Source organism: Gorilla gorilla, chromosome 9 (assembly GCF_029281585.2).
Source record: "Gorilla gorilla gorilla isolate KB3781 chromosome 9, NHGRI_mGorGor1-v2.1_pri, whole genome shotgun sequence".
Classification (NCBI taxonomy): domain Eukaryota; kingdom Metazoa; phylum Chordata; class Mammalia; order Primates; family Hominidae; genus Gorilla; species Gorilla gorilla.
The window spans coordinates 41,791,474-41,804,163 of record NC_073233.2 but is presented as its reverse complement, the minus strand read 5'-3'; the positions used below and the strand labels follow the sequence as shown (position 1 = coordinate 41,804,163).

Genomic DNA, 12,690 nt, shown 5'->3' with positions numbered 1-12,690 from the left:
GGAGCTCGAGACCAGCCTGGCCAACATGGTGAAACCCCATCTCTACTGAAAATATAAAAAAATAAAAATAAAAAATGTAATGAGGTATTAATTACATCATAAGGTTATGATGATGAGTACTGAGATAATATGTGAAAGTGTCCGGATTAGGGGCCTGCATTTACTAAGCTGCCTTCCCCATCCTCTTTGCGAAAGGAGAACAATATGGTTGAGTTCATTGTGGTCATGACTGTGAGGATAGTCATGATATTTTGAGTTTGTTTGCATGTACCATCTCATTTAATCTCCTCAAGAGCTCTGTGAGACCATTATTATTGTTCTATCCATTTTACAGGCAAGAAGACAGAGGCTCTAAAAGATTAGACAACTTGCCCAAAGTTCTATTGATAGTAAGTGCCTGGGATCAGAACTCAGGTTTCATTTGACTGCAAATCCTAGACTTTATAGCCAGCCATGTCAGGGTGGGTTGATTAATATTTAAAGGCAGAAGAAAACTGGGTTACTTATCTTAGTGGTCATCATGCCCATAGAGTTCACCTTTCCTGATTTGTGCTCTCTGGTTAAGTGACACATTCTCTTTTGGATGGCAAAGTCTGAGTTTATCTTACTAAGCTGGTACTTTCTCCATAGTCTGCGGGAAAATTGAGAACGTCACTGCTCCAAAGACCCAAGGGTTGCGCTGGCCGTGGCAGGCGGCCATCTACAGGAGGACCAGCGGGGTGCATGATGGCAGCCTACACAAGGGAGCGTGGTTCCTAGTCTGCAGTGGTGCCCTGGTGAATGAGCGCACTGTGGTGGTGGCTGCCCACTGTGTTACTGACCTGGGGAAGGTCACCATGATCAAGACAGCAGACCTGAAAGTTGTTTTGGGGAAATTCTACCGGGATGATGACCGGGATGAGAAAACCATCCAGAGCCTACGGGTAAGAGAGGGCTTGCACTTGGAAGCTGGGGCTCTGGCTCAAAAAAACTCCAAGCATGGGAGAGCAGTGATTATGCCAAGCCCTGTCCCCTTAGCATGTCAGCAGCCAGCCCAGAGCCTCGCATATAGCAGCGTTCAATATTTCATATTGAGATACTAGATGGGGGTACCTAGAAAGGCTGTGGAGTCTTTTTTCCACCTTGATTATTTTTTAAATAAGATAGAGGCAAAGGCATCTATCACTGTGGTCATCAAAAGTTAATCACCAAAGAGTAAAATGTACTTCTCCTAGTAGCACATGTTACCTGGTAGCTTATGTCATAAATTAACAAATTAAAAATTAGTGAAATTATTTGTTTAATGGCTGGCTCTGCCTGAAACCGTTAGCTCCATGAATGTTGTGATTTGTCATTGTACCCTCACAGTGTGGCACAGTGCCTGGCTCAAAGTAGATTATCAATAAATATTTTTTGAATAAAAAAAGGTTAATCACCTATTACATTTGGGCACTGTCCTAGGTAGACAGAGATGTTTTACCCTAGATATACTCCTAACAAATTTACAATATATGTCTGTCTTTCCCTGACTCCCTCCCTCTCTTTTATTCCCCCACCCATCTGTCTATCCATCTATCTTTTCATCCATCCCTCCATCTATCCATCCCCTCATCCATCCATCCATCCATCCATCCATCCATCCATCCATCCATCCCTCCCTCCCTCCATCCCTCCATCTATCCATCCATCCATCCATCCATCCATCCATCCATCCATCCATCCCTCCCTCCCTCCATCCCTCCATCTATCCATCCATCCATCCATCCATCCCTCCCTCCCTCCATCCCTCCATCTATCCATCCATCCAGCCATCGATCCATCCATCCATCCATCCATCCATCCATCCATCCCTCCCTCCCTCCATCCCTCCATCTATCCATCCATCCAGCCATCGATCCATCCATCCATCCATCCATCCATCCATCCATCCATCCCTCCCTCCCTCCCTCCATCCCTCCATCTATCCATCCATCCAGCCATCCATCCATCCATCCATCCATCCATCCACCTCTCCATCTATCCACCTACCTGTCCATCTATTGTTAAGCCCCCACAATGTGCCTTTCACTGTAAGTAGACACAGAAAAGAATAGAGCACGTTTTATTTTCTCTGAAAAGTCCACAGTTGAGTGGGAGAGATAGACCAATATATCATAATCAGTGTGACACAAGAGAAGCCCCAAGGCAATATACTCAAAGGAGATTGAGGTAATAGAACATATACATAAACATTTTACAAGATGTGTGCTCCTACAGACTCCCATCAAAAGGCATGACCAGCAAGGACTGGGAAAATCAGGGAAGACTTTGTGGAAAAGTCTTGTGGAATATTCTGAGCATAGCTCTATTTACTGGCTCGAATGTAAATGGAATGTTTACAGTGGACCAGAGGTTGAAAACTTAGCCTGTGAGGGTTTGTGCCTTGATGGTGCTGACACATATTTTTAATCATTTATTTATTTGCAAGCATTGTTTGTTTAACATCAAGATATTTCAGATAAAGATTTGGAATTCATTTTCTGGCAAAACTAGAATGCTGGTCCCATTTCAGCATGGAGTGGCTGACTGCAGTGATGTGGCCACTGCCCACCTTAGATGGGCATGCAGCCTCAACTGTCCACTTCACTTATTTAATCCCACCTTCCAGGCCCTAGAAAGCACTTTAGTTTGCAATTCTGGAAGTAGAGTAGTTGTTTTCCATGATTTCTTGAGTGAAGTATCTCCAAATAATTGTAACTGCCTCTTAGACATTTTCTCCCAAAAATTTAGCTCCAAGCCTTGCCTGTTCTTATCCACTGTGGAGCTGGCTCCTCACCATTGCTGCCCGTTCCTTGCATTTGTAGATTTCTGCTATCATTCTGCATCCCAACTATGACCCCATCCTGCTTGATGCTGACATCGCCATCCTGAAGCTCCTAGACAAGGCCCGCATCAGCACCCGAGTCCAGCCCATCTGCCTCGCTGCCAGTCGGGATCTCAGCACTTCCTTCCAGGAGTCCCACATCACTGTGGCTGGCTGGAATGTCCTGGCAGACGTGAGGAGCCCTGGCTTCAAGAACGACACACTGCGCTCTGGGGTGGTCAGCGTGGTGGACTCGCTGCTGTGTGAGGAGCAGCATGAGGACCATGGCATCCCAGTGAGTGTGACTGATAACATGTTCTGTGCCAGCTGGGACCCCACTGCCCCTTCTGATATCTGCACTGCAGAGACAGGAGGCATCGCGGCTGTGTCCTTCCCGGGACGAGCATCTCCTGAGCCACGCTGGCATCTGATGGGACTGGTCAGCTGGAGCTATGATAAAACATGCAGCCACAGGCTCTCCACTGCCTTCACCAAGGTGCTGCCTTTTAAAGACTGGATTGAAAGAAATATGAAATGAACCATGCTCATGCACTCCTTGAGAAGTGTTCTGTATATCCGTCTGTACGTGTGTCATTGCGTGAAGCAGTGTGGGCCTGAAGTGTGATTTGGCCTGTGAACTTGGCTGTGCCAGGGCTTCTGACTTCAGGGACGAAACTCAGTGAAGGGTGAGTAGACCTCCGTTGCTGGTAGGCTGATGCCGCCTCCACTACTAGGACAGCCAATTGGAAGATGCCAGGGCTTGCAAGAAGTAAGTTTCTTCAAAGAAGACCATATACAAAACCTCTCCACTCCACTGACCTGGTGGTCTTCCCCAACTTTCAGTTACACGAATGCCATCAGCTTGACCAGGGAAGATCTGGGCTTCATGAGGCCCCTTTTGAGGCTCTCAAGTTCTAGACAGCTGCCTGTGGGACAGCCCAGGGCAGCAGAGCTGGGATGTGGTGCATGCCTTTGTGTACATGGCCACAGTACAGTCTGGTCCTTTTCCTTCCCCATCTCTTGTACACATTTTAATAAAATAAGGGTTGGCTTCTGAACTACAAAACAAATGTGCTATGCTCTTATTTCTGCACACTGTTTCTTAGAGCGACATGTATCAGGGCTGATGGCTTGGTGATAGCCCTTTAAAATAGTGCCAAGGGCTATCATTCCCAAATGGTGTGTTTGACAAACCCAATACCATCTTTTTAATACCAACTCTCAGAGCTCGGTGGGTCATGGGCCAGGGGAGGAGGGACATGGTTACCCTCCGATAAGGCACAAACAGAAACACCAGAGATTAGATGATTTTTGGGGTTGCCTCTGCTTCTTGTCTTCTAGATCCAACACAAAGTCCTGCTTTGAACCTCCATAAATCTTCACGGAATGCTTTTATAGCATCTGAATTGGAGTCACATATTTACTCACACTAACTTTAGATATGCCAAGAAACTGTAGCTTCACTGTTGTCTATAACTTATGTGATTTTTCTCTCAAGCCTCACCCTCACCTCCCACTGGATAGTGAAGGAAAGAACATGAATTCAGTCTAGTCAGACACCTTAAGTAATCTTGGCAGTGACCCTCTTTTTGGGGTGACTTACTCTTTTATCCTTTCTCCCCTGCTCTCCTCGCCAGTTTTTTCTTCACTAGGCAGGTGCTTTGGAGGCTTACCTTCCCTCAAGCATTGGGATGAGAGTGGGGACCCCCGAGTTCCTGCTGGTTCTTGGGTGTGTGTGGTGGGTCTTTTTGTTGCTGACATTTAGTGCTAGAGTCTGTAATTAGTTTAACTTGTGCTATGTTCTCTATTTCATGGAGCCCAGCACTCCTTCCTGCAGACTCGGCCCCTCATCTCTTGCTGGAACTGGTCCTCCTGGCATCTGGTGGTGACTCCTGTTTGACCCTTGTCTGGGTCACTCAGCCTCGTGGCCACAGTGACAACCTTCTCTGGCAACTGCCCAGCCAGACTCTCTGCAACCTCCTTTTCCTCCTTTGGGGGATTGGGGGAACTTCTAGGTCTTTTCCATACCACATGACAGCTGAGAGCCCAGGCTTGTTACCGAGCATTCTGGGAGACATTTCCCTTATGTAGACCCAAACAGGAACTCCCCTGTTCCCTTAATCTATCTCAGAAAACTTAAGGACTTTAGCCCAAGAAAGGAGGTGAGGATTTTATTTGTTTCCCAACCTGTCTCCCCCACCATGTCTGGGTCTTGAGCCAGAAGAGAATTTCTTCTACTTTCTCTTTTTGTCAGCCTTTCCTGGGGCTTTCCATAAGTCACATCCTCCTCCTTTCATTCAACCCTCCATGCCCATCCTCCTGGCTTAATCAAAGAGCGATGCGTTAGTTATCAATGGTTAAGTACAAATTACCCATCACTTAGTGGCTTAAATGGTAAGTGTTTATTCTCTCACAGTGTCAGTGGGTCAGGAATTGGTGAGCAGCTTAACCTGAGGTTGTCATCAACCGAAGCCTTGACGGAGGCTGGAGGATTTGATTCTATAAATATTTATCAGGTCACTCAAAGGTTTTTCTTTGTTAAGCCTAGAAAGCTTGGATCTTAAAAGGTGTAATGGAACTTGGATCAAAGAGATAGATCTGAATTCAAATTCCTGTCTTTTAACTTCTTTTCTAAAGTGATTTTGGGCAAGTACTAAGCTTCTCTACCTCAGCTTCATTATCTGGTAAATTGGCATAATAAAATCTTGAGATTTTACTGTGGTAGCTGTGACAATTAAATGAGATGTTGTGTAAGGCAATGAACATAATACATGGTATACCTGGCAGGATCAGGGCTCTTCAGCTAGGCACAGCTCCACAACTGCCTCGGTAGGCACTCCACACATACGTGCCCATAGCCTCCATCTCCTGACTGTGTCCTGACCCTCCGCCTGGAATATCATGTTCTCTACTTCTTTTTAACGCTCTCTTTACTACTTGTGTTATTTTCTCTTCTTGCCTTCCTACTCAGATTTGGTTCACATGTACATCATCTTAGCTATGACTCTGGCCCCTTCAGAAGCTGAATCTGGCCTGAAATTTTGGTAATGACATCCCAGGCTGCTTGGTTAATAGCTCCATGGCCATTTGCCACCACCCCTAGATCTTCCTACCTTAGCACTGCTCTTGTGGGCTATGAACACTCGATCACACTCACCTAAGACTTTGAGGCAGGCAAAGAGGATCACACACAAGCTTGTCCCTTGGCCATATCTGGCTGCTATCAGAATGTTGTCCATCTCTTTTTGTAACATAGCCCTTGCCTCCCAGCATAGAACTCCAAAGCTAGAAATCTTGAGCATATTATAAGTCAGGGGCTTTTCAGAGAATCAGAACTTTTAACAGTCCTATAGAATAAGGGATTACGATAACCACACAAAATTGTGGCCACTGATGGAGAAGTCTGTGCAAGACTGTTGCCTTTGTTTCTGGTGTTGGACCTAAAATCAATCAGGCCAGTGGTCAGGAAGGAAAGCTGGATGTGAAGTCAGCAAAGCAAGGACAAATGGAAAACTGTGTTTGTCTCTTGCTGCCTCCAGCCTCCATGATGTGAGTGACTTGTAGTAGAATCAGGTGCCCTTTGCTCATAGCTGCACACTCACCCAGTCCGAACTCAGGGAAGCCAGAGGAGGATTTCCAGCAGGCATTGGAGGAGCTGTGGGCCTGGGTGCTTTCTCACCCCAACAAGATGAGCTGACAGATAGTGACATTACGTGTGAGCTGCCACAGTGTCTGATGTGCTCAAACAAATCTCAAAGCATGAAAGTAGGCATTGCTTCACTCTCCTTTCCAAATCTCATGTCAATTTCTCTTGTGTTCACTCTAACCTGGAACCATACAGGGAAGGGAATTCTGCAACCTAGTTTCAGTTTCCCTAAGTTGACACAGAACAAAGCAGTCACAAGTTATGGAATACTAATGCTGGAAAAGTGGCTGTCAACTAAGGACACCTTCAGGGAGTGCCAGAGAAGGCTCCTGCTTCATCCAGAGTACTTTGGTTCTGATTTTTTTTGTGATGATTGCTTGTTTTTTTAGGTATCCATGTAGCCCCTGACATCTGACATTATACCAGCTGGGCTTTGGTGCCCAGGAGTTGATCTGGCACTCCCAATGAGACTGTGATGCTCTCTTGTTGAAGATACTTTCACAGAATGCCAATATCTGTCAGAATTATTCTGTGACTTTGATGGATCAAGACCCAAACAAGACCACTTCATATCTTCTGTAATAACAGACAAAAGCAAGGTGACTATGCAAACTACAAAGGTGCCAAATATCCCCTTCTCCTTGTTAATATGAGTGACTGCTGCTTCTTCATCAATTACAGTGGTAGGCTCTTTATAGTCTTTTTTCCTTTTAGATAAGATTTATTACATGGCCAATTATAGAATTACTCCCACTTCCTGACAGCATCCAATCCAGAACAAAGCCCCACTTTGAAACCTAAGATCACTTAACAGAAACTCAAATCCTGTAAGTCCTTTCTAACACACTCTTGATGAGACACCCCTTGGTTCGCCATGATGTGAATCCTACCTCATTGCAAGGAGCAAAAAAATCCCACTTGTTCAATTACAGGTATGTTTCTAGTGGTCTTTGGCTGGAAGGCATTGACTATATATAATATATACGTATATATAATATATATGTATATTACAATTACAATGGCTTGACTTATGACTTTTTGACTTTATGATAGTATGAAAGCAATATGCATTCAGCACAATCGTACTTCAAGTGCCAATACAACCATTGTTTTTCACTTTCAGTACCATGTTCAATAAAGTACATGAGATACCTATTTAATAGTTTATTATGAAATAGGCTGTTAGATTATTTTGTCCAGCTGTAGGCTAATGTAAGTGTTCTGAGCACATTTAAGATAGGCTAGGCTAAGCTATGATGTTAAGCAGGTTAAGTATGTTAAATGCATTATTGACTTATGATGTTTTCAAATTATGATGAGTTTATTGGGATGGAACCCCATTGTAAGCTGAGGAGCATCTCTGTATGTATATAAGCATCTTTCCTAATCATACAGATTTTACTTAAATTTTAAGTATCACATAAATTTTATCATATGGTACACAAACTTTAAGTAAAATCTATATGATTTAAACAAGACTTACTTTCCTTGGGAGTGATCAGGTTTATACACTAAATGGACTTTTCATGAGTAACTGGGTAGTCAACTCACTCTGTATTTTCTTACGTAAACTCCAACAGGAATTGAGAGGAAGGGGCAGTTCAAGTAGGACAGTTAACTTTTCATTCACAGGTAGTTAGAACTTCAATCAAGTCATTGGCATGATGGACAGGAAGGAAGGAAGATATTATAAGTAAGGAGAGAGTTTGGAAAATACGTAAGATTAAACATGGAGTTAGGGATGGGATTTCTCCATGTTGGTCAGGCTGGTTGTGAACTCCCAACCTTAGGTGATCTACCCACCTCAGCCTCCCAAAGTGCTGGGATTACAGGTGTGAGCCACTGCTCCCGGCCCCAGCCTTTTTTTTTTAGTATTTTAGTAGAGACGGGGTTTCACTGCGTTGGCCAGGCTGGTCTCAAACTCCTGAGCTCAGGCAATCTGCCTGCCTTGGCCTCCCAAAGTGCTAGGATTACAGGCGTGAGCCACCATACCTGGCCTGAATTTGGGTTTTTATGTTGTCCTAACCTGGACATGAATGAAGACCTTTAGTCTCATTGCATTGACACAACTGCATGTTGTTCTAACAGAGAATTATCTTAAATGATATCAGATGAGTTAAAAGAAGAACGCTGACAGCTAATAGATGAGCCAAAGGAGTAAGACACATATCTTTACTCCTGCCTTATTTTTTCTCCTTCTTTAGTATCCTGTGAAAATTTTGAGTGAAATACTTTGGATCCCTAGGGCTTGGGGAAGTTTATCTTTTCGGGGCTGTTGGAAAGATAGGGCTGTTGGAAAGAACATTTTGGAGTAGCTTGGTAGCAATTTGTGGTCTCTCCTTGCTTTTCTTGGCAGCAGGACTTGCTTTCCCTGGCAGAGCTCTGCCCGGATGTGCTGTTGAGGCCCAGCATTTTAAGAAGACTGTCTCAATGGCTGAGTTTTTTAGGGCTCACTTCACGTTTGTATTCCAATTCACTGAGTGTTTATCCAGAGGCTTGGAAGAGGTTTGATGGAGAGCTTTGTCAACAAAGAAAAAAAAAGTCAGTAGATAAAATTAGAGAATAGCTTTCTCAGGTGAGGAATACATTCAAGACTGAATTCTTGGAGAAAAACGAACCACTGTTATGTTCCTGAACTTATGGTTTCTAGGAAAAAGTAATTCCACACAAGAGAGAAGGAAAGAATGATCTTTCTTAGTGCTTAAATATGTGCAATTCAGGAAAAGTTGTTTATTTTCCATTGAAAGGGGAACAGGGTGTTACAAATGAAGCTGTGTCCAGGTACTAATAAAATGAAACCTCAGAGTGAACTGGGATAACTTCCAATTCACTGCAGTTATGCAAAGGCATAATTTAGTCCTTTAGTCTTTGATTAAAAAAAACCAACAACTCTGAATCTGTAATCTCAATTTAAAACTAAATTACCTGGTTGCTATCTCTCTCTTTCTCTTATTAAGGAAAATCACTTTATAATAAAAATACTTTTGGGATGTGATACACAGCCTTTTTCAGAATGACCAAGGAATTTCATAAAGAAGCGAACAGAGAAAATAGAACAAGAATAACATTGCTGGATTTTCTGAGGTCATCAGATTCTGGCTTGGGTCCTTGATTCAGTCCTTTATCCAAATCACTTAGCATTTAATCACAGTGAGCTGCTGTTCAGCAAAGAAATCCCCCCAAAGATAAAAAAAATCTCTCCATTCTTTTGTTCCTCATGAGGCTGTCACTACTGAATATTGTAATGTCCCAGCAGAACAAAGGGAAGGGGAAGATGGAGGCATTACTGGCAATCATTGCCAAGGTTAAGAGAAACTAGGGGTAGAAATTAAAATAGCAGTAATCACTCTCAAAGAGTATTTCCACTTCATACAGGATCAAGCAGCTAAAAAAAGAGACAGTTGCTCTAATTCAAAATGTTATGGTTTTTATGGTGGGCATAAAGAATTTGCACTACCCCTGACATTTAGCCTCAAGTCATCTTGTAGTAGAAATGCTGACGGAGGGAATGATATACTGAGAACTCACAATTCATCTTTTTCCATTGTCTCCTTTCTTCATCTATACTAAACAAATGGGATGAATTCACACTCTTTCCGTTAGAATTCATCAGGCAGTAAGCATAGCTATCCACTGTTTCAGCCTTCCCGAGCCCTCTACCTAATGAGACGATTTCTGCCTGCAGAATGGATTATATTTAGACCAAGCTCTCAGTCTGAATTGAGATTTCTGTGAAGTAATATCTTTTTTCTCATCAGCTAAGAGAGTGAGGTAAAAATAGAACTCCCTGACTTCTCTTTTGCTAATGTGTGTTAAGAAGAGTGAATGAACTCAGCTTGTATCTTACAGCTCCAAACACCCTTAAGATGGATGATTCCCTTGAGTCTCTATTCAGTGACCACCACCAGACTGACAGGGCTACAGGCTGGCTCATCTGTAGCTGTACTGTGTTGTTGAAACCAAAGCATTACCACTGATCTTTTGGGTGATGAGAGTGCCAGCAGCTAGGAAGCTGACATCATAAAGATGATAACAGCTCAGTGTGCCAGGAACTGTGCTAAGTGCTTTATGTGACATAGCCTCGTTCAGTTCTCATATGAGCCCAGTGGATGGGGTCACTACTATACCCACTGATGCTCAGAGGGTTAAGTAACTTACTCAAGGTCACTCAAAATGGAAAGAAAGAATGATGAACTCAATTTGAATCTCAGTGCTCCAAACATGGTCAAGATGGATGGTTCCCAGGTCGGTCTAATTCGGAAGACTGTTATAACTTCTGTGGCCACATTAGCATTCTTAGTTCAAAGTCCTGGTGGTGCCACTGTGAACATTCTCCTCCTGCTACTTATTGCTCTAAACCCACTTATCTTTCTGAAATCTTTTCATTTCCAATTTAGTTTCAGGATTCTCCAGTTTCTCTCTTTCATGCTCTTGGCTTCAGAACCAACACTGTCAGAGAATAGTATCTTTCCTCTGAAATTGGAACACTATATAATAATTTTCATTCATGTTTTTCATTCATCCTAAAATAGCTCATATTTTTGAAAACTAGCAAACTCGAATTAGTTGTCATATGAAGGAGCCCTTACTGTGTCCTCTGTTTTACTTAATTAAAAAAAACATTAAGGTATCTAGTCTTATAGTTAATGATTGGGTCAAAGTGTTAAAGACAGATCCAGGCACACAGCTTATAATTCCTTGGTTATTTAGGGAGGCAGAGGACATTGTATTCACACAGTGTATTCACACTACATGCCAGGACCTGTGATATCTGCTTTATATATATAATTTTTGAAGCTACAAGAATTATTTCCATTTTGCAGAGGAGGGAGTTTAGGCTCAAAGAGATCAGGTGACCCACTCAATGTCACTTGCAGAGAAACTGGGATTTGAATACAGGCCTGCTCAACTCCAAAGCCTAGATTTACTTTACCAAGAACAGCTGTGTGGAAAGTCTGTAAGGACAAATCTGTTCCCAGAGTGGTTCTGACTTTGCAAAGAACCACAAATATGTATGCCCCACCTAATGAGCTGATGGTGGATAGTTTTCTCATTACGAAGTTTTGGAAAGCATCAATAATCTTAAAAAGCAAAGCAGATGAAACAGTAATTGCACTTGGGGGGAAAAGTCAAATGCATATTTCTCAGACATTACTAAATGACAGCGACTTTTGAGTGGATAACCCTTGGGTCACTTGGCTGTTATTTCTCTCTCTAGGTTACTTTCTTCTGATAAACTTTGAACATTGAAACATTTCTCCTTTATTGTCATCATGAGGGGGAATGGTTTTATTCAGCAGCCTTTCATGGGAAAGCAATGTAGGACTTTTTTTTTTTTTTTCTTTTCTATATTAGGAGTTCCCTCCCACCCAACCTCCCTTATGTGGAGCTGCAATGACCAATCTGAAGCATTCTGCAGGAGAGCCAAGACAGGGGATGAATCCCTTAGAAGAGCCCAATATAAGGGAATCTTTGTCTCTTCTTTGGTCCAACTAAGCTCCTACAATAATTGCCAAAGAATGTTGAGAATTGTAGCATTTAGGACTGAAAAATTTGAGGCCATATTGTGACTTCTCCCATAGTATAAATATACCTTCTTCTGATTTCTAGTAAATAGTCTGACCAAGTCTATTTATCTGCTGGAAAACCCCACAGTAGAGAGGTCCCACATGTTATGGGGGCTACCTGTTCCAATAAGTATAACATCCTCACTCCAAGTTGCATAGCAGAGAGGTTAAAAAGCAAGATTCTGCAGGAAGACTGCTTAAACTCAAACCCTGGCTTCATCCATTAGCCCTGTACAGCCATTCTTCACCCTTCTCCATCCTCTGTTTCTCAGGGAGGTTGGACTGCAAGGACTGCATGTGAATTGTTTCAGTGGACTCTCCTGCCCTCCAGCTTCCGTCTGGCTTTGGCCAGTATAGAGCCCTGGAAGGAAAAGAAGGACTGAAGGAAAGTGGGCATTGGGGTATTTATTCCCAGACCCCCTTCCATCAGGCTGCTATGGCCACAGTCTCAGCTCCTGTCAAGTGGCCTTCTGCATGCAGAACTCTCCTCTGGGTCCTGGTACTCTCCTTTTGGCTTAGGATGGGCAATTGTTCCCTACTGTTAGTAGCCCAGGGAGTCTGCCCTATCCCTTAGAGTTTTCCTACCCCCTCCCACACCCTTCTAAATGACTCCTTTATTAAACTTATCACAATTTACTTAATTTAAATATGCCATC

At 43.1% G+C, this 12,690-nt stretch overlaps 1 protein-coding gene across 2 annotated transcripts in view; it reads left to right on the top strand.

Moving 5' to 3' along the window:
• Positions 1–3,891, top strand: part of PAMR1 (peptidase domain containing associated with muscle regeneration 1) — a 94,239-nt gene extending 90,348 nt beyond the window's left edge. For both annotated transcript variants that reach the window (XM_004050946.5, XM_004050945.5), the window contains 2 exons: positions 631–923; positions 2,823–3,891. In XM_004050946.5, the coding sequence (XP_004050994.3) occupies positions 631–923; positions 2,823–3,359 (830 nt within the window). In that variant the 3' untranslated portion in view covers positions 3,360–3,891. The remainder of the gene's footprint in view (positions 1–630; positions 924–2,822) is intronic.
• Positions 3,892–12,690: the final 8,799 nt, after the last annotated feature.